Source organism: Gymnoscopelus braueri, assembly GCF_963280865.1.
Source record: "Gymnoscopelus braueri genome assembly, chromosome: 13".
NCBI classification, from domain to species: domain Eukaryota; kingdom Metazoa; phylum Chordata; class Actinopteri; order Myctophiformes; family Myctophidae; genus Gymnoscopelus; species Gymnoscopelus braueri.
Genome location: NC_137615.1, coordinates 45,751,725 through 45,777,464, shown reverse-complemented (window position 1 = coordinate 45,777,464; position 25,740 = coordinate 45,751,725). Strand labels below are relative to the sequence as shown.

The 25,740-nt window shown below is 42.1% G+C and overlaps 1 protein-coding gene across 1 annotated transcript in view; it reads right to left on the bottom strand.

Moving 5' to 3' along the window:
- Positions 1-3,567: 3,567 nt before the first annotated feature.
- The window catches only part of LOC308098521 (double C2-like domain-containing protein alpha), a gene marked incomplete at both ends in the record, with an annotated part of 92,460 nt that continues 70,287 nt past the window's right edge, over positions 3,568-25,740 (bottom strand). Inside the window, 4 exons of the mRNA XM_080446912.1 lie at positions 3,568-3,704; positions 4,509-4,605; positions 7,663-7,744; positions 12,110-12,336. Coding sequence (XP_080303038.1) covers positions 3,568-3,704; positions 4,509-4,605; positions 7,663-7,744; positions 12,110-12,336 — 543 coding nt within the window. The remainder of the gene's footprint in view (positions 3,705-4,508; positions 4,606-7,662; positions 7,745-12,109; positions 12,337-25,740) is intronic.

Genomic DNA, 25,740 nt, shown 5'->3' with positions numbered 1-25,740 from the left:
TATTAGATGCGCCTAGTGTCATCATGCCCTAATATACAAATTTCATTTCATGCAGACGCATTATGAACTCATGTTCAGGCACAACATGGTTATCTTTTTACGAGCTGCGGTTTATATAAACACTGTTGACATTCATCAAGCGTAATACATACTCTTACGTTTTGCCAGGCACAATATGACAGATCACAGCCCTGGGACTGGATGGTAAGCATTTAACCCATTCAATCCGGGGACGGATCTGTGTCATTTTAAGATTTCTTCGGGCTATTCAAAAATAGCAGATCTACAAGCTCGTAGCGCGGCACCGAGTGCTGCGCTTCGAGCTTGTATATCTGCTATTTTTTTTTAATCGTGAAAATGTGTGCAAATCTTTAGTTTGAATATATATATACTTTTTTAAAGCGAAAGTTTTTAACTCAAATCTTTGCTTCTGGGGATTTTACAAGTCTTCTAAATCCTAAGGGCGCGCTCTCACCGCACTTTTATTTTACCTCTGGGGCAGAATCTGCCAATGCATTGTCAATGTAAATGCGTGGATTCACACAAGAGTGGATTTTTCCGCTTGTCGCGCAGACCTTGCGTTTATCTGCTCTACGCGACTTGTCCATTTGAAGCATAAAACTGCTTTTCAGGAGCTGATTTTCCCTCTCTGTCCAATCGGGTGAGTGGAAGGCGGACCGTGCCAAGACTCAGGAAGCAACATGGTGCTCAAGGCAGAAGCATGGGGCAGAAGGCGGTGCGGGCGACGGGGAGGGTCTTGAATGTGAGTGCCAGGTGCGTCACAGCGTTTTTTTAGAATCCGCTGGCTGCAAAAAACTGTGGCCGCGCACAACCTGCGTTTAACAGCGGCCAACCAACTTTTGGTGAGAGCGCGCCCTAACATTTTTTTTTCCTAAAGTGTTTTTTTTTATTATTTTTTTTACTCATGTTGCTGTATTATCAATGGTTGAATGGTTTTAATCATATGTATATGTCCGCAGACCCCCTCCCATCTAAAAATATTTTGTTCCGGGGACCCCCAGAGGCAAAGATTTGAGTTGAAAATGTATAAAAGATTTGCAAAAAAAAATCCCTTTTTTATCTAAAAACAGCCAAAGACATCTTAAAATGACACATAGATGCGTTCCCTTCCCGGCCTTTAAGGGTTAAGACGGATACAGACAGACCAAGAAGACGCGCTGCCCAGCTCTGTTAGCAAGACAGACGGACTAGAGAGAGAGAGATGCACTGTGATGTAGCACATCAGCTCAACGTTACTGTTATTTACTGACATCAAACTTGGGAGAGGAGAGAACACAACCTGATTACTGTTCCCACAATTCACTCTCAATTCACAATAGGCTCTATGCACAGCAGCCATATTATCACTTCCTTCACAGGTGTTACCAATGATACTAATGAAGGCTCTGTTCCATATAGGGTAGCGCAGTGGTTCCCATAACTCTGAGAGTGTCCAAATGGAACCAAATGGACCCTTACGGGTCCATTTGGTTCCATTTGGACACTCTCAGAGTTACACACCCGTAAGGGGCCATTTATCCTTCCGGTCACTTTTCACTTTCCGTGACCAGAAGGATAGTTCCGCTTCATTCTCTCATCGATCACACTGACGCCTGCTTTGACACAACGGGGGGTGGGGCCCTTACTGGGCCACCCGGCTCTGTCCATATATGTCAAATATGACAATATTTTTCAAATACCTCAATGTTGATATTGCTTCTATAATATCGTAGATGACGATAATACCAAAAGAAAAACGTATCGAATTGGTCAAAAATGTGCAAAAATAGCAAAACATGGCCGGACATGTTGTGAGCTTGTAGATCGGCCATCTTCTCTATTTCTGAATATTTTTTGGCGATTTTTTTAAAAGTATAAAATAAGTGATTAAAACTAGGAAATGATTCAACATACTGCCATATCACAATATTATGACAAATAAATCCCAGACGATATCTAAACCCTACTATCACGGATACCGTAGATATTATCAAAAGTAGGAATTAAAAATATCCCCAAAAGGTATTGCCTCAGAGCAGGTGCTTTGAGGAAGGCTCATATAGCCGAAACGCGTAAGCGTTCATTTATTGGCGTGTGCCAATAAAAAAGTGGAAATGTGAGTACTTTGTCCTGCATTTATTTGAAATTTTGGATGTGCTACCCTTTTGGGATATTTTTAATTCCTACTTTTGATGTATATACTAGATTTTGGGTCTAGCACTCCACTGAGAAGACCCGTTGTTGATGCGCAACCTCTTTTTCTTACTGTAGATATTGTATCGATACATTGCCCAGTCCTACTTGAGTAACACCTTGTGTCAAAAAACCCACAAACTATCCCTTTAATATGGATGCTAAAGATGAGAACCTCTGCAGTCGGTAGCGTTTTGGAGGCATGACCGTAGAGCTATAAATGCTGCTGTTATTGATGGAACCAAAAAGCAGGCCTTCTGGCAATGCATGCTCCGACAAACATCTCCCAAAACATGCTCCAAAAACATCTGAATTATCCATCATTCACGATGGCAACATCATCATGGCCACCTGTTACGTGCGATCTGGGCATGCTGCTGTCTGGCTTTCATTAGTGGGCATATTTTATTGATGCTGTCGGGCGGAAACCTTTTATCTCCATATTTCATCTTTTTATGTTTCCTCGAAAACCAATGCCCTATTTTATACGTTGTGTCATGCAAAAGTAGCCAATGTACAAGCTCACAATGCGTCGAGATGCCACGCATCGTGAGCTTGTAAATCTGCCATTTTTTTGCTATTTGAATGCTCAAATAACGACATGCCCAAAATAGGGACGACATGTGTGAAAGTGTGTCTGTAGGTTCTATTCATATTGAACCAATGAAGAGTATTAAATCTTCCACTGCCAGAGTAAATAAATAAATGAAGCCCTGACTGCCAGCGATTTTTTTCGATTTTCTTACCTTTTCAAGTAGTCACAGAATATTTATCTCCAGTATGATCGATCCCCTGATGGTTGCTAATCACGGAGGGTTTCACTGTGCTTCCGCAAAAAAAATATGTCATGGCGGCCTCCCCTTCGCTTGTTATACGCCGTTGAAAATAGCATGTCTCGCAAAAAATACATAGTAAAACACAGGAGCCGAGATACAGGATTTTTAAGTAATAAGTTAACCAGGAAGTGAATGGAGCAGTAAATCTTCGGATCGAGTTATCTCCTGGTTCTTTCTGAAAAAACTTAAAAATAGATACATTTAAAAATAAATACGTTTTTTCAAAAAGAAAAAAAAATCGTCATAAGTCGTCCTTGGCAGTGAATGAGTTAACAAGAGATTGGTTCACAGGCTCCTTTTTCCATTTCCTGACAAGTACCGGTTTTGGACGCAAAACAAAGGTTTCCACCCCGACAGTGACGATATATATTTGACCTCTCAGGTACCCCTCTTACTGACTCCCTGTGGTGACTTTACATGAATCCATCCCATAGTAAACATTAGAACTGTATTATGATATATATTCCCTGTCATGTGTTATTCATCAAGCTCGCCCAGTGCAGCTGATGAGAAGTTTATTTCGTTGCACACCAGGGGGTTAGTCGTGGCAGAAGGTTCTGGGCAGCTCATTGGTCAAGACATGCCAGCGCTCCACCCTCTGGCCCTTGTTCTTGAGGCAGTCCGTCCAATGGCGGAGAGCGTCTCCCTGCGAGTGACAGCTCAGACACACGCCACCTGATACGATACAATTTGATTAACTGTTGCACCCTTAATTTAAGACCGGGAACGCATCTGTGTCATTTTAAGATTTATTTGGCTATTTCTTTGGCTTTTCAAAAATAGCAGATCTACAAGCTCATAGCGCGGCACCGAGTGCCGCACTATGAACTTGTAGATCTGCTATTTTTGAAAAATTGTGAAAATGTGTGCAAATCTTTGAATATATATTTTTTCAAGCGAACATTTGTGACTCCAATTCTTTGCTTCTGTGGGTCCATTGAACACAATATTTTACAAATGTTCGCTTTAAAATATATATATTCAAAGATTTGCACGGATTTTTCAGAAAGCTATGAGCTTGAATATCTGCTATTTTTGAATAGCCCAAAGAAATCTTAAAATGACACCGATGCTTTCTCGGTCTTAATGGGTTAATCGCATGTACCAATAGGGTTGCCAACCGTGCGGAAACGTCGCTTATTTGTTCAAGTTCAAACAGCTCATATATTAATATATACTATGTATACTACTAACACAGGTTGTAACCATTTAAACTCTCTAGTCTAGACTCAATAAACTGGACCCGAGTTGTCTCTGTACTTGTACCGCTTTTTTCTGTATATGGATGCTGGGGTTCAAGTGGTTAATATGATATACAAAAACTGTCCATAATTTATATACAGTGAGATCTTTATATCTTTTCTGGGCGTCCCCTATGTCTTCTTTGAAACAAGGGACACAGTTCAGGTCGTTGGCAACCCTATACCAAGAGACAAAATGATGACTTGCAAGAGAATAAAACAGTCAGCGGTATCTCACCAATGAAGTCGTTGGATCGTCCTATGTCATAGTCCCATACGGTTACCTCCAGAGTCTTGTTGGTCAGCTCTGACAGGGGCATGTCATAGAAGAACTCCTGCAAAGTGGACACACAGAGAATGACACATGACAAATTACATTTTCTTTTTAATACCACTGTATTTCCCCCCAAAATGTAAGATTTTCAGAAAAAAAAAGTCCAAAGGAAAAAAAGAATACTTATAACAACCCGGCGTTGTAACACATTGTGAACTTACACATCAGCTATTTTCACTATTTTTTAAACAGGGCCGAGTGGTTTTCATAATGTGAAACAACTTAATATTATCATTAGAGTTCTTCATATTTATCAATAATATTAACACTGGACTCAAAACCCATCAAACTATCTAATCTGTGATTCACACATTTGGCATGTAATTTGAGTCACCCACACATTTTACATTTAGGCCAAGGAGGCACTGTGCTCTTCAATTCACGTATATGCACATATTACATTACTATACTATGTAATGTGTTGTGCTATATTATATTATATTGTAAATTATCGGAAGAGCAGTAATCCCCGTTTTAATTGAATGAACAATACTATTCACTATAAGCTGTTGTTCTCCATTACAAAAAGCTTAACTAAATGGTGTTATGCTGATCTTAACCAGCATTCTGAGGTTTAAATGTTCATTGCTGTTGTTTTTATTGGCAGTAAGTGCCAACTCAGTTTCCATGGTATCCAAGGAGGCTCATTAAAATGAATTATACCAAATTTAATAATTTATACAAGCACTCAGAAAGCAGTCTGCTTAGGCCGTTTTCCAACAAGATACAATGCAGAGGAGAAAAAGGAGATCATTTAATGTGAAAAAAGTAAAACTAAATAAGGAACAACTCCACCCAAACTGTTCAGGCTGTGACCGCCCCCCCCCAAAAAAAAAATAATAATAATAATTTGAACTGGGGACCCCCCACCCTAACAAGCACTTGGAATTGTAGGAGTTGAGCCATTACATTTAGTTTGACTCGGTTCCACAGATAAATAATTGTGAAAATAGCTAAACTACAAGCTCACAACGCCTGCTGTCCCCTGTTAGAGGGTGATCATCTCACTGAGACAGAGACACACCGCTACAGGAACGAATGCTTCAGGCAAAGCCAGCGTAGTGCGCCTGTGGAGCAGACCTGAGTGCGTAAAGTCATCAAATAATGAATCACGGGGGGAAGAACTTGATTCAAGCAGAGGAGTCTAATATCAAACATTTGTCTACATTTGCCAATGTGCAAGAAGCGGTGTGCCTCCGCGCCTTGCATTGAGACGTTGAGAATATAGTGTGTCTAAGAACTGCTAAAACACCTACAGTATACTGCCAAGGGCCAGTGGTGGAAAAAGTACTCAAATGTTTTACTTAAGTAAAAGTATCAATACTGCAATGTAGAAGTACTCTGTTACAATTAAAAGTCTGCTTTCCCTGCACCCCATGACGGGCCATTCACATCAAGACGCGCTGATGTGGACAGGTGGCAACGCACAGCTTTGTCAGTGCAAGCAGAGAACTTGTACTATATACTATGCATTTACTATGCATTTGTCAGTCGCTCTGGATAAGAGCTTCTGTTAAATGCTTAAATTACAACTACAATTAAGGGAGACACGGCTAATTCTGTGAGTGTGCATTCACTGTTCAGTCCCGTCCACTCTCTCTCTCTCTCTCGCTATTGGCTGTGCTTTGAAAGGTCAGTGGCTGGAGGGGGGGTCAAAGTTGAATTTGGTTTAACTTTTAGCGGAGCAGCCAACAGTGGAAACGTGGTGGAAAGCCGCTGCGTTCTCTGTGACACCAGAGCGTTCTCTGTGACACCATAGCGTTCTCTGTGACACCAGAGCGTTCTCTGTGACACCAGAGCGTTCTCTGTGACACCAGAGCGTTCTCTGTGACACCAAATTTGTAATAGTGACAGCCCTACTGAGATATAACGTTCACAGTGTTCGGACGGACGGACGTACAACCCCGAAAACATGACGCCTCTGGCACAGCTGGAGGAGGCACAACGATATCAACGGGGTGATTGTGCTGCTGACTCTGAGCCTCCAGACACAATTACTCCACAGTATGTTCCTGTTTCTGTTGAAATGCCCCGCCAGTCACAGACAAAGCAACATACAGTATGGCTCTTATTGACTACAAAGTGTAATGCAGAACCTTCCATAAACCTGAAACTTTCCAGAACCCATGAAGAACTGTGATGTTTTTTTGGGTCTATGTTTCCATTATAACCATAACCCCTTGCCTGAAGGGAGGGGTACATCATAAAAGAAGAAAAAATATATTTGGTCAACTAAAACTAAACTTTTCAGGTGACTAAAATATGACTAAAACTAAACAAAATTTGTCGTAAAAATTACGGCTGGAAAAAAAGATATATTCCGCTATTTTAGAAAAACAAAATCAGGGTTCTGGGTTCGCAGGACCCAAATTAGGTTCTGAGGACCTGATCTGAAACCGAGCCGTAGCGTGTGAAAACGAATCCAGAACCCATGAAATCATGTTTCACGGCACTTAGTTCTTGTAGTGGAAAAGAGCCAACAGGGAAGATTGAACTTTCTGAGCTCCCACAAATAGGGTATATCAATAGGCTGTGCTCAACATGCTGTCAACTGTCACGAAATGACACAAGTCCGACTAAAGCATCAGCATGCATGTTGAGATCAAATATTGTCTGACATGAAAACATTCTGTCATTGGAAGGTACAGTAGCAAGCAAGCTGTGCATTTAATCGAAAGCCCTAGATAGTCAAAAACAAAGACAGATGTTGAAAATCTGGCGAGGGGAACAGGGGTTTTAGGACTACAAAGTTTAGCTCCATTGAGTTGGACAGAAATAAACATGGACATTATTTCATAGCATCAGAGAGAGAGAGAGAGAGAGAGAGAGAGAGAGAGAGAGAGAGAGAGAGAGAGAGAGAGAGAGAGAGAGAGAGAGAGAGAGAGAGAGAGAGAGAGAGAGAGAGAGAGAGACTTAGTCATTTAATTGCTCAAAAACAACAATAACGGCTTACGTTTCGTATACAACTCGGCTGGTTCATTGATATCTGCACTGCTTTGCACACACACACACACACACAGTAATTTAGAGGAGTCAGCTGTGGGGTAGGGGGTCGTACCTCATTAAATTCAGGGTTAAGGGTCTTTTTAATCACTGCCGTTTTGTGCTTGGATTTCTTCTGTAGGTCGGGTTTCAGGTAGCTGGTGGAGGAAGCAGAGGACACATGGGGAAAGGAAAAGGAGAGAGGAGAGAGTGGTGGAAAAACATTCCATCACTTTGATCAGTTGAAAGTGTCTGAAGAATTTTGTATAATTCTTTAACACAAATCTTCTCTTCTGGGGGTCCCTGGCACAAAACATTTTCAGATGGGGGTCCGCGGCCAAACGTATATCAATTTAGGGGTCCTTGGCATGAAAAAGGTTGAAAACCACTGCTCTACTTAATGTTAGTGCAAGGGTTCCCAAACTTTTCAGACCGTGACCCCCCAAAATAATCATATTTGAACTGGGAACCCCCCCACCCTGACAAGCACTTGAAATTGTAGGAGTTGAGACATTGTGAAAATAGTCGAACTACACAACGCCTCGCGATTGACCACCCAAAAACCGATTGTAGTACATATTGGGGCCTAACCTAACTACTGTATCAATGATTTTCTCAGCAATTATTCTATTAATTCCTTTTTTGATTAATCAAATCATTGAGATGTGCTTTCATCAACAATTCGGCGTGAAACATTCGGTAACGGACTAAATCAATTAGTCCGATTAACGACTTAAGCTTAGTTTTATATGCTTTATTAACTGTTAACGATGCAATTCAATGTCACAATGTAATGCGTTGTATAAGCTTATAGGTCTGCTATTTTAGTTCAAAGAAAAACTCCCAAAAGTCTATTTAAAATGTAAATTAGTTCGATTAAATGTCGTACCCCTAGTACATCTTATACTCTGAGAGGCAATTAACAGTCGTATTGATCCAGATATAGCCGTTCCTGTTCATCACACTAATAACACACTTGGGGTTTTTGATTTTCTTTGAGGCTGCAACCCACACTGGGATTTGCACCTCCCAAAGTGAGAGGATCGAGTGTGCATGCATGTGTTTAGTAGGTGCATGTATACCCAAACACACGTGCACACAATGTGTGTGTGCATATCAAGTATATAAACTGATACTAAGGTCAATATCTAAGAAATTATAATTGGATATTTAGTTAGCTTCATGCCTTTATCGTGCACAGTCCTGTTTTATTTGACCACTAGGGATATGATATCAATGTTCTCCTGCAGTAACATAAAAGATAGCCAATATACAAGCTCCCAACGCATCGCTGCGTGACGCGATGGGAGTTTGTAGATCGACTGTTTTCGGTGCATGACACCCACACTAAAAGTAACACGCACACACGCAAGCACGCACAGAGCACAACGAGCAACCAGGCTTTGATTAGATGGAAAGAATGGGAGAGATTGCGCTGCGTGCGTTACTGTGTCGCTTTGCCAACGGTAAAGTAATTGGTTTTTCCACCAGTTGTTTCAGCAAGATGACGCGTGGTAATGATAACGAACGAACGCAAGCGTTTGCTTTCCCCTCATCATCCCCTCAGCCCATCCGGCTTTCCAACTAATAGGAAAGGAAGATGGTTCAAGTGAGAGGGGGGGGGGCTCTTCTGTTCTGATCCACTCTTACCCTCTTATCTGCGTATACAGCGAGTCAGATTACTGACAGGTTGTTGAGACGGCAAGGAAATTAAGAAGCTAATATATAAGGGGGTTTATTGTCTACAACATTACACCCAAAAAGAATTGCACACAACCTTTTGGTCTCTGCATCAGACAGCTAACGCTGCCGGGGGGCAAAGCTGATATTTCAGACACTGTCATTGCCTAATAAATGAAAATTGACTCATGAATACATTTGCTGATTATTGTTATTACAATTTTTTTCAGCTGTCAGGCGGTTGCTAGTTGGTATTGTCTCCGCTTCATTTAGAGCCTGAGGGATATATCAGATATCGTTGCTGTCGAGGCAGAAACCTTGTATCTCCATATATCAACTTTTTATGTTTTTTTTATTTGATTTATAATTATGACTTATAATAAAAACACAGACAGCAACGATATCGGCCATTATTTGAGATTCGGTGCTTCCCCCACAGACCCACGGACAGACAGGCGGATACATGCGGACATTCGTGGTCTTTGTATCTAGTGGGTCCGGGACCCCCTAGGGGGTCCTCCAAATCTTTGTGTGATAAGATTCTGAGGGGAGTGAGGGGAACATTAGCCAAAAATAGCCGATCTACAAGCACACAACGATTCACAACATTTCCAGGTGGGGGTTCCGCGACCACATACATATCATTTTGGGGGTCCTTGGCACAAAAACGTTTGAGAACCACTGATTTAGAAGACATTTTGTCGAATCGGCCTCGGGTCTTAATGGGTTTAACCATTGGTTCTCAAAGTGGGGTCCGGGGACCCCCAGGGGTCCTTGGGAGGATACCAGAGGGTCCCCAGCAAAATCAGTTAATATAGCTTCACAATCATTTTAACCACTTTAACCATATGTTATACTTTGGCCATTCAAAAATAACAGATCTACAAGCTCATAGCGCAGTACCGAGTGCCGCGCTACGAGCTTGTAGATCTGCTATTTTTGAAAAATCGTGGACATTTCTGCAAATCTTTGAATGTATATATTTGTTAAAGCGAACAGTTGTAACTAAACCTTTTCTCGGGGTCCCTGGAACAAAATATTTTGAGATGGGGGTCCGCGGCCAAATGCATGTCATTCTGGGGGTCCTTGACATGAAAAAGTTTGAGACCCACTGGGTTAAACAAGATATCGGTCGAAATATAGTGGTGGTCTGGGACTCTCCAAAAGATCTGGGTCGGCTTTGACTCCCAAATGTGGCATCGAGCGCTGCTCTTCACAGCCAAGTCTGACTCTTGTGAGTGCCACAGTGTGCAAGTCTCACATCAGCTCTCCACACTCACTCAGTACTTCAGTTTGTCAGAGCTGTGCCAAACCATTTCTGTTAGCTGACATATATAATTTGCTGTCTTTCCCATCTTTCGGGGAAACAGATGGTACCTGGTATGTTCAATCATGTTTAGTTCAATCAATCACATTACATTTAGAAAGGGACGCACTTTGTTATACTTTTGGGAATCAATCCATGACACACGTCTTACAATTTTGAACAGCTCTTACACATATACTATATTATAGTTTGTTAACCACAGCTACAGTCTACACCCAAATCTCTTTGCCGAAAATAGCAGATCTACTGTACAAGCTCGCAACGCGCCACGTTGCTTTGCATTGTGAGCTTGTAGATCTGCTATTTTTGGCTAATGCCCCCCCCAGAATATGAATGTTGGTGTTCAAGTGGTTAATATGATGTACAAAAACTGTACATACATAAAGTGAGATTTTATATTTTGTTCTTGTAAATAAGGGATGCTCGTCCGTGTGTCCCTTATTTGAATTTCTGGTTGTAGGCAACCCTATAAGCACAGCATTCTTCAAAGACATTGGATTTCCAACTGCATGTGTGGCATCATTGATGGACGCCCAGACCTATCTTTTGACACACCCGCACCGTGTCTTGTGCAGTGGTGTAAAGTAACTAAGTACATTTACTCCAGTACTGTACTGAAGTACAATTTTGAGGTATTTTTTACTTTACTGGAGTCATTTTCTTTACTTCTCAGAGGCAAATATTTTTACTCCACTACAATTATTTGAAAACTGAAGTTACTAGTTACTTTGCAGATATAAATTATTATATTATATAACATACATTAACCACTTTAGCCCTATTTTATACATCTACAAGCTTTTATACATCTGTACTTTTACTTTTGGTACTTTAAGTATATTTTGATGCCAATACCTTTGTACTTTTACTCAAGTAACATTTTGTATTGCTACTTTTACTCAAGTAACATTTTGTATTGCTACTTTTTTTTTGTATTGCTACTTTTCCAATTTCCTAAGTGATCCTGGGCGCTACACCAGCCCTACACCAGCGCTACACCAGTCCCCCACAGCCTAGGGAGGCCAGGGCCGAGCTCATGCTTCCTTCAATGCATGAGAGCCAACTGACCTTCTTGTCACCTGACAAGGGGGAGTTTCCCCGGTAGGACGTAGCTCGTGGAAGGAACACGTTATTCCAACCAGTTCCCTTCCCCTCCATCAGGCGCCCCAGCTGTCATGGGGGAGGCGGTATAGCGACCAGGATTACTACATGTTTTTGTGAGGGTATTAACTACCCTAGGAGACACGGGGAGAACATGCAAACTCCACACAGAGTAGGCCCTTTCGCCAACCCTACCTAGGGTATGGGCGCTGATGACGCGGAGGAGAAGACACGCCCACAGCGTCCCCGGCGGGAATCGAACCCAGGACCTTCTAGCTGTGAGGCGACAGCTACAGCAGTGGTTTTTAACCACTTTAAACCCCATATCGTTGAGCGGAGTATCGTATCGTATAGGCTTTCCAGGTCTAAATGGTTTTATAATAATAAAAGGAAAGCCAAAAAAAAATACACTTACAGTTTGACATAAGGGTCAGAAAAGCCGTTGACGTCCATGGCCGCCAGGTGGGCACAGCGACGCACCCCTACGCACAGCCCCCCTCTGCTGCGGCGGGCCGCCCCCACTCCCCCTCCTCTGGCCTCCACCTCGCCGGAGTGCTCCTCCTGGTCCACAGGAGGCAGGAACTGCAGGGAGAGGAGGAGGCGGCCTCTCTCCTCCAGGCTGGTCAGCTGCTCGTTCTCCCACTGTGTGGAGCAGAGACGTTTTGGCTTAGTTCACCACAACACAAACGGACATGCGCGCACACACGTGGCACACTGTAATTAAACTGTAGGCCTACAGCAGTGGTTGTCAAACTTTGTGCCAGGGACCCCCACAAGAGAAGGTTTATGTTAGAAAAAATATTATTCATTTTTGGGCGGTGAAACCGCCCCTATAAGTGAGATTTGGAAAAATGTACATTTTCCTGCGCTGAGATCTGGGCCCAGGAAATTTGTAGAATTATCCTGCGCTGTGATTGGCCAATCACAGTCTATTCAGGACTGTGATTGGCCAGTGTCACATGACACATGTGCATAGCCCTATATAAGCAACCATAACTCGAAAAAAACCAAAACTTTGTTTTTTGGTTTTTTTCGAGTTATGGTTGCTTATATAGGGTTTATGGTTTCGTCCATCATAAAGAGTGTTTCAATAAATGTATTTATCTTTTGTACATGATTGGTTGACTACATTCAGTATTGTGATTAGCTAGCAAGACACCGCCCACTTCACACAGGGTGTGATTTTTTTTCAAACAATCGATATTTTTCAAGAAAATTGTGAAAATAGCAGATCTACAAGCTATTTTCACTATATTTGAAATAAGGCTTAAGTCCAGTCAAACCCCAGTCAAACACACAGACTTCTTTATTTTTCTGGCCGTAGGGTGCAAATTAAAAATTTTGCTACTGTTATCTACTACAAATATTATTAACATTGAGTGACTGTAAGTTCTTCCAGGGGTGAAATGCTCCTTTAAGAGTCCTTTCCTAGAAATACAGTGGAGTCAAAAGAAAAATTGTTAGATTTGAAATGTTCCAGTGTGCCACTTGCAGAAAGCAAATAAACAAACAAACAAAACCTCCAAACTTGTACTTAAAGGAATAGTTCACCCCCAAAATGAGTTTTTTTTCTCTATCGATTAGTCACCCCATTTGCTTTAGGTTTTGTCGCATTATTCCTGAGCCAATAATTTGATGACCGGCGGAAAGATGCTAATGTATCCGGTAGGAGACACAAAGTAGACTCTTTGAGTCTCCTACCGGAAATGCACCCGGTCATCAAATTATTGGCTTAGGAATGTGTCAAAAACTAAAACAAATCCATGAATTCAAGGCTTCATGGGGTGTGTAATTGATAGAAATAAGTAATTTGGGTGAACTACTCCTTTAAGTACAGTACTCAAGTAAATGTACTTAGTTCTGTCCACCACTGGTCCCCAAACCTCCAGTTTGGTTAATGCATTAGCCTATAAAGCAAGCAGTGGTTTCCAAATAACTGAGACACTCTAGTTTACATCCTGAGTAACACCCAGCATCATGGGGGAAGAATATACAGTATATACGTATACTCATTTTAAAAAAAGTATTCTTCAATTTAGCATACATTAGCATTAGCTCCGCGATGAAGTTCTACCGCGTCAGGTGCCGGCAGGTGATGACACAGGCGAAATTTGGCCACTATGCATTTCACACTATGCTTTTCCGCACATCGTATCCAAAAAGCAAAGGTCAGTCCCCCTGCTTTCAGATGTTTAAAATTTTAGAGGACAAGAAAAAATTACCGACAGGTTGAAACAAGCGTTTAAATCGTTTTTTTTTTGTCAGCCTGTGGCCAGTCAACCCCCGTCCGCATGCACTGTACTGCTCCCGTAAGATTGCATTGGGAAAACATGGCACAGGCTGACAAAAAAAGCGATTTAAACGCTTGTTTCAACCCTGTCGGTAACATTTTCTTGGCCGCTGAAATGTAAAACATCTAATAGCAGAGGGGCTGACCTTTACTTTTTGGACACGATGTGCAGAAAAACGGTAAGAACCATGCATAGCGGCCAATTTTCGCCGGTGTCGTCACCTGCCGGCACCCGACACTGTGGGACCTCATCTCGGAGCTATACAGCGGAGGGAGAGGTTCCAAATGGGGCTCACATTAGCATACATTGTTGCCGATGGCATCGGCTTATGCGAGGTTGTGTGTGTGGGTGTTTTTGTGCGCGCACACAAACACAAAATGAAAAGAACTCGTATAGCTGATTCAAGCCAAGTTTGTGGCTTTTTTCCTTTGCAGCACCCTTCACTCAAGGTGTCTTCCCCTGCGCCTCTATGCACTCAATCACCAAAATATTGTCGTTAAAAGATTTACCAAATCGCGTTGTAATGTGCCGTGCTCGCAGATCGGCTAATTTCGGCCAAGGAATTTGGTGTAGAGGGGGAAAAGGACAGCTGCCGAGAACATATGGGAACTCAGATTTCAATTATAGAGCCATGGGGGTTTAAGCAGGGATATCAGATTGTTCTGTTTGTATTTCTCACTTTTGTAATTTTTTTGGGTGTCATTGTGTAGGCAGGATTATGTTCCAGCAAAACCGACCGTGCGTGATTCACACACTGTCATTTATTTTGTAGCCTAATAACATAGAATAACAAGAATATTATACCTTACATCCCAGACATTGTGATAATATCATTCTGTTATATCTCTGCAGTCGGGCAGAAACCAGCTAACTCCAAAATGTAAATTTTTCAGGAAATGACAAAAACAAAACAAAAAGTGGAGTTAGGAGGTTTTGTTCATCATTGATAAGAACAGCTGAATGGACCTCCAAGCTCACAATGAGGTTGGAGGTCAAAAGGGGGTGGAGCCTGGAGTCAGCAAAACCAGCTAACTCCACCCCCCTTTGGTGGTTTGATTATCCATGTTAGCTGGTTTTGTCAGAAGCACTTTTTTATACTTTTCATTGGTTCAATATTTTTTTAATCAACACAGACGTAAAGGGTGTTCAATAGCACTGATTTATGGAAAAAAGAAAAAGAAAGAAAGAAAGCTGGTTTATGCCCGACGGCAACGATATTCGTGTGCGTGCATAAAATAAAAAAAAGAGACTCAGCTATTCAACAAGACTGTTTAGGAAAGTAAACCACAGATTTATTTGGCGTACCCCCTAGATCAGCGGTTCTCAACCTTTTCTGGATCAGGAAAGTCCACGCAGCACTAAGTGGTCACATGGGTCGGTTGCATGCATTTTCAGAGCATGTTTTATGATCAATCAATTAATTGTGTTCCAGCTTGGAACAGTGGAACTAACCTAGTATACTTTATGTTCCTATTCATCGGTTCCTATTATTACTTACATTATCACTAAAATCTTAACGTTTTGCCAGTTAATTAAGGGCCAGTGGTTCTGCTTTCTTAACTTCCACAACTGTCAGACCAATTAAAATTGTTTCAGTTGAATTTAGAACAGCGAACCAGTTGCATCAGCTGCATGATGGATTTTTTTGTAATTGTTTTTTTGATTGTAGAATAATGACCAGACTTTTCTAGTTTTTAATAAACCCACTTTAAACATTCTTTGCTTCTCTGGCTGATATTTCTGTCACCAGAAGTAATAAAACAATCTTTTCTCCAGGGTCTACCGTAGAAGCGCAGTGAAGACACACAATCCTAACTAAGTATGTAGACGCAAAAAGCAGCATACTGCAGGTTGACTTGATTGAGACCAGGGGTCTTCAACAGGGGGCCTAGGGGGTCCTCAGACTTACTACAGGGGGTCCGCCAAATCTTTGTGTGATATGATTTATTTTTGGGCGGTGTAGCCGCCCCTCATTAGTATTAGTTTCCTGCACTGTGATTGGCCCATTAGTAGACCCCTAGCTGTACTGTGATTGGCTGACTCTAAGACCCCTGATTTAGACAAAGACATTATCGTCTCTGTCGGGTGGAAACCTCATATGTCCGAAACTGTGGACATATTATCTTCAAGCTCAAAACGCGTCGCTTCACGTCGCGCTTCGAGCTTGTAGATCTGCTACTTTTGATGCTTTTGTGTGATGCTGTCGTATGATCATACGGCATTCATTTACGAAAAACACAAAAAGTGAACGTGTGTGTGTGTGTGTGTGTGTGTGTGTGTGTGTGTGTGTGTGTGTGTGTGTGTGTGTGTGTGTGTGTGTGTGTGTGTGTGTGTGTGTGTGTGTGTGTGTGTGTGTGTGTGTGTGTGTGTGTGTGTGTGTGTGTGTGTGTGTGTGTGTGTGTGTGACAGATGAATTGTGGACAGACGTTATCAGGTTTAGTTCGGCACTCTTTTACCCCACTTCCCCTAGGAATAATGAAAACTGGTTTAGTTTATAAATGCCTTGGAATGTACACGTTTAGAGAGTCAAAATAGAACTCCATTGTGTGTAACCTCTAACAACCAGCCATGAAGTCTGAACGTCCTTTTCCTCAGAGGAGCAGATACTATCACTGTCACACGAGGCCATTCTTATTCATTTTTTTAAATGTCCTGCATTATGCATGTTTTTGTAGAGGGCGTATACTGTTGTATTCTATTGTTCATTATTAACGGTGTTTCTTTTATTGTGGGTGCGATGTTTTTTTTTTTTTTACCCTGCAGTCTCTGGTGAGTGAATTTCACCCTCTAGACCAGTGGTTTTCAACCATGTCAAGGACCCCCAAAATGATATGTATTTGGCTGCAGACCCCCATCTTGCCAGGGATTTTTCAAAAATAGCTCTACAATCCACAAGCTTATAGCGCGGCACACAATGATTGTGATGCGACATTAACTACTTTTGCTGGGGACCCCCTGAAGGGACCCCTGGGGGTCCCCGGACCCCACTTTGAGAGGCCTGCACTTTTGTTCATTTTACCCTAGTGTATAAATGTAACTAAATCCATTTGGTTACATTCATACACTCTCACAGTTACAAATGGATAAATGAACACCGACCCATTGTGTAGAAGACCCAGGCTAGCTACACAAGGGAAGTGACACAACCGATCCATTCATCACACACTGTATCTAGTATTTTGCGTATTTGAAGGAACACACATCAAAGCCTGTAATCGTTCTATTATGCTTAATAGTGTACTAATAATATTCAACAAGGCATGTACATATTCTGCTCATACATGTACAGTGTACACTATATGACTGTACTTCCAACATTATTGATTATGTATACTCATCCTTAACACAACGATTATAAGGCACTTCGGTTAATTGTGGTGCACACACTGATTTTGCCAGAAAAAAAAAAAAAACACAACCTAATTACAGTAATGACACTTGTATGACAATAACAAACACTATTTGTCACCCTGTTTTTTTCTTTTTTGCAGCACATCCTATCATCATTTTGTAAATTTTGTCTTATATAAAGTTAAATAAATAAACCGAGAGCTGAGATCAGAGCTGGGCTGGCCAACTGGCCTTGGGTTTGACAAAACGATGCCCCCCCCCCCCCCCCCCCCCGGTGTAGTCCCCCCCCCCCCCCACTGGAGAAAACTACACCAGCCACCACTGGTAGTGACTGCACGGCTTGTTTTCCGTCTGATTTGGTGTGGAGTTCTTTGTGGATACTCTTGGATCACTCGCATTGTGGAGGATCAAGTGTATGTATAATTCATAGGATATGGAATATATTAAATGGGAGCAAAGGTACTGTGCAGCTTCTTTAGCCACAACTAGGATTTAAACCACACCACGGGACATGTGGGACATTTCAGCAGTTTCACTAAACTGTGTTATTTCCTGAAGTTCCCATTGTTTCTCAGAGTCACCACTCTCAAATCAAATCATTCGTGCTTTCACATGGAATAAAATGCTGACAAAAGATGTGGTAGGCATTAGGCACAGTAAACCCCATATGGTTGAGCGGAGTCCCTCATGGCTCTATACTAGTGTATTTTCTGTTTTCTTTTGCATTCATGTTGAGCTTGTCGATCGGCTATTTTCAGCGAAAGCTTTTTCCACAATACGGATGCTGGGATTTAAGAGGTTAAAGGTAGGGTACGTGATATTAAACTTTTTTGAGTATTTGTTCAGTCACAGGGTCTCCTTGTCTCTCCAGTTCTTCAATAAACAGAAAATATATCAGGTGACAAAATCTCAGCCAATTAGGTGAGAGTACTCATTTATCAGCTTCATTTTTATAGTGTTCCAGTTCAATACAATTTTGTCATTTATTTGTATCATCACTTGTTGAACTCTGTGACCTGACTGAGTTCTCTATCCTGATTGGATAAAAATGGTATCCCGACCTGAAAATTCATTTTCTGTTTAATAAAGTGCTGGAGAGACTGTTACTGAACAAACACTCTATAGCAATGAGTACTATCAGAATATAGAGCTATTTAACACTTATTTTAACCAAAGAAAATCACTTACCCTACCTTTTTAATGTAAAGTATACTGCAAGTTGCAGTCAGAAAACGGAACATTCCAAACCACCTGTATGGTCCTTTAAAGACGTCATGAAATGGCTTTATTGCTTATAGGCTATATTTGTTATTGCTAAGTTTAGCTCAGAAACAGGGCTGTGTTTTTGGTTGACCAATGAATCACAGCAGACGGTCTCGTCTGAGTTTCCAGTGTCCCACGAGGCCTTGCTTGAATTATGGGCATCACTTCCTGTTGTCAGTCATTCAATTAATTTGAGTGATCAGTCACTTCCAGTGTGTCAGTCAATAATGAAGTGGGAAAACAACCTGACAGAAATCATACAGGGTCATATTAGTCCGCCTACTTAACCTACAAGATCTCCCTCTACACAGCTCATTCAAATGAATAATCAATGGCTCTTGACACTTGCTCTTAGCAGTAGCCTAACTCCTGTCCTGTGTTTCATTCTTATGGCTCCTGCATCTCTGCATGGGGGTTAAATGGTGCTCGTTAAGTGACTTCAGCGCTTGATAATAATAATAAGTATTGATCATTAATTTGAATCAGCTGTGTGGAGGACGATCCTGTAGGGTAAGTAGGCAGACTTTGATTTCTGTCAGGTTGTGTTTCCACATTATTGTTGACTGATTTGATCCCTCAAATGAATTCAGTGACTGACAACAGGAAGTAATGCCCATTTCACACCCCCCATTTTCCCCAGTAAGCTACCTATATACTAGGAAACTTGTGGATACCAAGCCCCAAGGAATCTGCGCTGGAATTGAACCTGGAATTAATGGCCCAGCAGATGTTGCTATTTCACCTTCTACCGGTCGCAATATTCATATGGGTCCATTTATGTCATCACGCAGTACGTTTGCGTTTACAGGAAGTAATTCAAATTCACATTTTAGGGACAATTTTTTTCATTTCTTTGGCATCTAATTTTTACATTACATTACAGTTATTTAGCAGACACTTCCAAAGCGACTTACAGTAAGTGCATTCAACATAGGTAGGCAAGGAAACCACTAATCACCAGAAGTATTAAGTGCATTCTCTTCTAAAACAAGCAACTAAGAGTATACCTACTGTAGTGCTAAAGTAAAAGTGCAATATATCAGCTACCCACTTTCATAAACAGATGAGACAAATAGGAAAATCAAATGAGCAAGAGCTAAAACAAATAAGTGTATCGAATAAACAAGATCCAATTAGAAAAAGCATGGCATACAAAGACTCTCTTCCTTTATAACCAGTTTCACATCCCTGGAAGGTGATGGCTTTGAGGACACCTTTTTGGAACAGCAGTGTGTTCTGACACAGCCCTGGGTAGGCAACCCGACCTGGCGGAGATCTGCGCTTCACAGTGCAACACTGGCGTACGACGCATTTCAAATTGAGCATAATATCTTCTTTGAATAAGCTATAATGACATGCCCAAAAATACAAAAGGGACACAGGGTTAATGTGGGTGGTTTACTTTAGAGGACTGGTAGCAGGGCCACCGGTGAGATTGTATGCAGAAATTGACAGATACGACGAGTTAACAAATATTTTCATGCGGTGTCAACACACAGGTACTCTGGGAAGCAGAGGAATATGCCTGCAACTTTAATAATGTCTTTTCTTTTTAATAAACATGAGATGTCACTGCTCCAGCCCTATAGCCAGATGTCACGAAGCCTCAAGCTATACCGTCTCATCACCACACATACTCGACAACATAGTGGGGGGTAGAGAGGGAACCGGCACCTTTTTTGAGTTGCACATAAAAACCGCAGCGCTAACATGACAGCATATAGAGACGGATCATACAGCTAATAGGGCAGAGGAGACGGATGGGTGCCAGCTACAGTGTTCATTAAAATCTGACAGCTCTGAGTCACCGCCGGAAGAATACCTCAGGGCCTTTGAATTGACCCCAGGACGCACGTACGCACTCGCACACACGCACGGCGGATTGGGGAGAGATCAATCGGCTGCTCTTCCAGCCTGGATCTTTGTCCTTCTCGCCCACCCTTCGACCCCCCCCCCTGCCGTGTTACAGTATGTCTTCTGGATATATTAGCTCCTCTCTCTTTCTCAAATTCTCACGCTCGCTGCCTCTCGCGCTGCAGAGGAATGCTCGTTATAGCCCACGCCGCGCCGACGGGACGGACGTGGATTTTTTTTACCAGCTGACCTCCCGGTGTCTCTCTGCCTCTTTCATTACCCCCCCCCCCCATCAAAAAAGAACGAAAAGGAAAAGTATACTGTGTTGCTCCGCCAACCAGTTGCCACATACATCTGTATCTGTCTCCATATTTTAACCTTTTGTGTTTATTCTGTAAATTAACGCCATACTTGATCATACTACAGCGTCACCAAAAACAAAAGTATCAGCTCCGCAAGCTCGAGCTTGTAGATCTGCTACTTTTGCTACCTTTGAATTTGAATCCTGAAAGGTAACAGTTTTGGACATAATGAGGTTTCTACCCGACAGAGTGAATTGAATACATAGGACCATAATGGAAACAAGTCCCCAGGACCTTTTTGTTTTATCCTTTTAGCTTTTATGTCTTACTGTACCACGTGCTGTTTACATTTCTGACGAATAGAGTATTCAATCAATCAAAAAATAATTGCTCAAAGGATTGGACTGGATGGGTCGTGACTCGTGATATATTTGAGTCACGGTGGCGCAGTCGGTAGCGCTGGCGCCCTACAGCTAGAAGGTCCTGGGTTCGATTCCCACCGGGGACGCTGTGGGCGTGTTCTCTCCTCCGCGTCATCAGTGCCCATATGGTGAAAGGGCCTTTCTGTGTGGAGTTTGCATGTTCTCCCCGTGTCGGTACCCTCACTAAAAACATGCTGTAGTCCTGGTCTCTATACTGCCTCCCCCTGGTCAGCCGGGGCGCCTGATGGAGGGGAAAGGAACTGGTTGGAATAACGTGTTCCTTCCACGCGCTACGTCCTACCGGGGAAACTCCCCCCTGTCAGGTGATATAAGAAGCAGCCTGTTAACTCCTCATGCATTGAAGAAGCATGAGTTCAGTTCGGGGCTCTCCCCAGGATGGCAGAGGGAGAGTAGCGCCCAGGATTACAGTTTAGGAATTGGCACTGGGTGAAAAAATGGGTTACAAAAATCGTGGTATATATATATATATATATACATATATAAGATAAAAGGACAAAAAAGTCAGTATGGCACTGGGGAACCTGTGATCAGCATGCATTTGGTCCTTTTATCAGCGCATAAGAAAGCCCAGCGACAAGCCTACCTGCACACAACACCAAAGGCATTCAACAAGAGCCAGGGGCGCCGAGCATGTTTTCGATTCCTTCCCACCCCCTGCGGATGGAACCTGCCGTCTGATTCATGAGCCATTCACCGAGGCCCATTTCACATCTGCTGCTTCTACAAAGGCTGCCGTACAAAATAAAGGGGAGAGGAAAAAAAGAGCCCAAAAAAGAAAGCGTCCATCCGAATATATTATGCTAGCCCACACCCTGGCAGCCCGCTGGTGGAGCTCACACATGCGTGCCAGAGAGGGGAAAATGTCAATCCAAAGTGGGCAGCCACAACATCTGTTCCAGGTGAGTGGCTTTTACAGACAGCGAACGCGTAGCCAGTAGCCACCACACAGACAGTACATCAGAGTGAGGGGGGGGGGGGGGGGCTCCAGCTCCCAGCGTTGGCTGGAACATCACAAGAGCTGGAGTGAAGGGAAAGGTTGAAAGGGCTGCCCTCGGAAGAGATGAAACCTTCCCGGCTGTGCCACGCCCAGGTCATCAGCTTTGAGTACTGTACTTAAGTACAGTTTTGAGGTATTTTTGGGCGGTGAAACCACCCCTATATGTGAGGTTTGGATATTTGTACCCCCCAATCCTGCGCTGTGATTGGCCACCAGTGTACCCCCCTAACCCTGCACCGTGATTAGCCAATCACAGTCTATTCAGGACTGTGATTGGCTAGTGAAACATGACACATGTGCATAGCCCTATAAATAGGACTATGCACTTAAAGAAAACACATTTATGGTTTTTTTTAAGTTAAGGGTGTACAATGGTTGGTCCACAATATTACTTTTCTTTAAGTGAACTTCCATCACTGTGATGACCACTGTGACCACACCGCCCACTTCACACTGGGTGTGATATTTTTTACTTTACTGGAGTATTTCCAATTTCCAGTACTTTTACTTGTACTCCACTACATCTCAGACGCAAATATTGCACTTTTACTCCACTACAATAATTTCATATAAATTATTATATTATAAAATATACATTAACCACTTTAGCCCTATTTTATACATAGGCTATTTGAAAATAGCAGATCTACAAGCTCACAATGTGTCGCATGTCCACGCGTTGTGAGCTTGTAGATTTGTAGATTTCCAAAATGTATGTACTTTTGGTACTTTAAGTATATTTTGATGCCAATACTTTTGTTCTTTTACTCAAGTAACATTTTGAACACAGGCCTTTTACTTGTAACAGAGTCATTTTTATATTGTGGTATCGCTACAAAGTATCTGAGTACTTCTTCCACCACTGAAAGGTTGAGGGGCCGCTCTCGATATGAAACCTTTTCGGCCGCGCCACGCCCAGGTCATCCACTTTGACTGACAGACAGGCTGCCCCCTGGGGGGTTTGAAGTGTGATTACTGCTGGAAGAATCCCCCCAGGGAGCTCAATATTGACAAGTAGATTGAAACATATCTCGTCGCTGTCCGGTGGAAACCTTGTACATCCAAAACTGTGACTTTTCAGGAAATGGGGAAAAAACAATAACCTGTGTTTTCCAATGGATCATGGGGAGTTATTATTTTGACACAAGCTCTTGTTGATACTTTTCATTGGTTGGATATTTATGAAACACACAGACACTCTTCACCACTTTCACTTTAAAGAAGTAGTTCACCCAAAAAATGACTTATTATCTATCAATTACACACCCCATGAAGCCTTGAATTCATCAATTTCTTGTTTGTTTTTGTTGCATTCCTAAGCCAATCATTTGATAGCCCCGATCTCCAGGCTTTCATTTTTTTAGCTTTGCTCAATGCTCAAAAATAAAAGCCCGGACCAGCGTGTTGACGTTCCTGGAATAGGAAGTGTTTCATTTCCCCAACCAACCAGAGTGCAGTGGGCGTCGCTCCAAATGTTGTGATGTCAGGGCTCTCATGCTGCACATTGAGGGAGGAGGCGGGGCGGGGGCTGACGGACAGATTGGTGAACCAATGGGATCTCACGGAATTTTTCACCAGAGATTTTTAACCCGCCCCTCTAGACCCGATATTAGACACGCTAGGGCAGTCTAATCATTTGATGACCGTCGGAAAGTTGCTAATGTAACCGGCAGGAGACTCAAAGGAGCCTCTTTGAGTCTCCTACCGGAACCGCAGCTGTCATCAAATTATCGGTTTAGGAATGCGACAAAAAATCTCCATGAATTCAAGGCTTCATGGGGTGTGTAATTGATAGAAAATAAGTCATGTTTTGGGTGAACTACTCCTTTAACTGTCTTTCAAAAGTAGCATTAATAGCAGATCTACAAGCTTGTTGATCGGCTATTTCCGCTACTTTAGCATGACACACGATACTTGTATGACGAAGTAGGGCATTCATTTACGAGAAAAAAAAAAGGTCTCTGCCCGAGAGCAACGATATGGTCTGTGGCTCAAAGAGAGACAGAAATAAAGTCAGGTCATAGGGGAGGAATTCAAGAAAAGCTAAAACAAACTATCAATAAATGTAATGGTTCTCTTTCACTTTTACATCTAAATACATTACCGTCCTGATGATGTGCTTTCCAGAATGACAATGCGGCTTTTCAACAATAAAGGTCTTGCTCACATAATGGTAAAACGATGCTTGAAATGATGTCGACACCTCCTCAATTACTGGATATGAATCTCAATTCAGTGTGATGTCACAGGTAGCGAGTCTGGCATTAAACAGTCTGTTAGAGCGACACTGTTATTCCAACCAAGGAGCACACAGTATCCAGATCAGATAAGAACAAAATAGCTAACTGTTGTGTCCTTATATGGCAATTTGCTATTTATTTGTTATTTAAAAACAGACACAACAAAACTTCCAGGACACATTATCTCTTTATACTTACGAAAGAGGGGCGTAAAAGTTTTCTTTAACCACACGAACCCTAGCAGACTTTAAGTCAGTGATGACTGGCCTTTATTTATTTTTTTAATATCCCATGATTTTGGTACCCATTTTTCACCATCAAACATTAAAACAAAGAAAATACATTAAAAAAAATTACAATAATAAAAGAAATGACTGGCATTTAGAGTTAAAAAATGGCAAAAGATTAGCATAAAATTACTCCAGACATCTCATGTAGCATAGAGACACACGGCCGGAAGCGGAAGGCCTACAAATCCACGCCCACTTTTGACACTCGGGGTCCGTTAGAACGATGAACTGCAGCTCTCAATGCAATCTCTATGAGAGGCATTGTAAAATACCGTCATTTCACTGGTTAACTACTGACTGAGGCTGTAGCGATTTTTTTTTGTGTTCTAATAATCTGTCCCATTTGTTTAATTTGTCCTTTTTAATGTCCCATATCTTTCATCTCGATATACTACCCACAATATACTATAATATACTCCATCAGTATGTCAAAACCGCTAGCATCGGAGATCCAGACTTTAAGTGGTCGCATCACGGACGCATCCCTTGAGGTTTTCAATACCCAGAAAACTGACGAAAGTGGCCGTTTTCAATAGGTTTTGGTCATTATCTCTGGAACAGAAGGTCCAATCTGCTCAGTTCAAAGCTTGTGGATGCGTGACTTTGAGGACATTAAGCACGCAATGGACACATTTTCGGGTTATTTTTTTTTTAGGGGAGGCGAGATCTTAGTTGGGCAGGCGACCGCCTCTCTGCCTCTACAGTGGGTACGCTGTCGGTCGGCGCTCGGCACTCGTAAAGACAGTGATGTCACTGAAATGCCTGTCTGCTGTCTACCCTCTGCTGTGTTAGCATTATGGGTAACTCGTTAAAGTGGCAAATTAAATGTGAAACACATCAACTATTAAGAAAACAAGAAGATATGTTGACAAAGACACTCCATACATTTGGAAACATATTTTTATTTAAATCAATATCGTCTTCAGTTAATGCAGGATAATTTTAAAAGTAGGCTAACTTTCATATCCTCTCATAGGGAATGCATTGGCAGCTGCAGTCATCGTTCTAACGGACC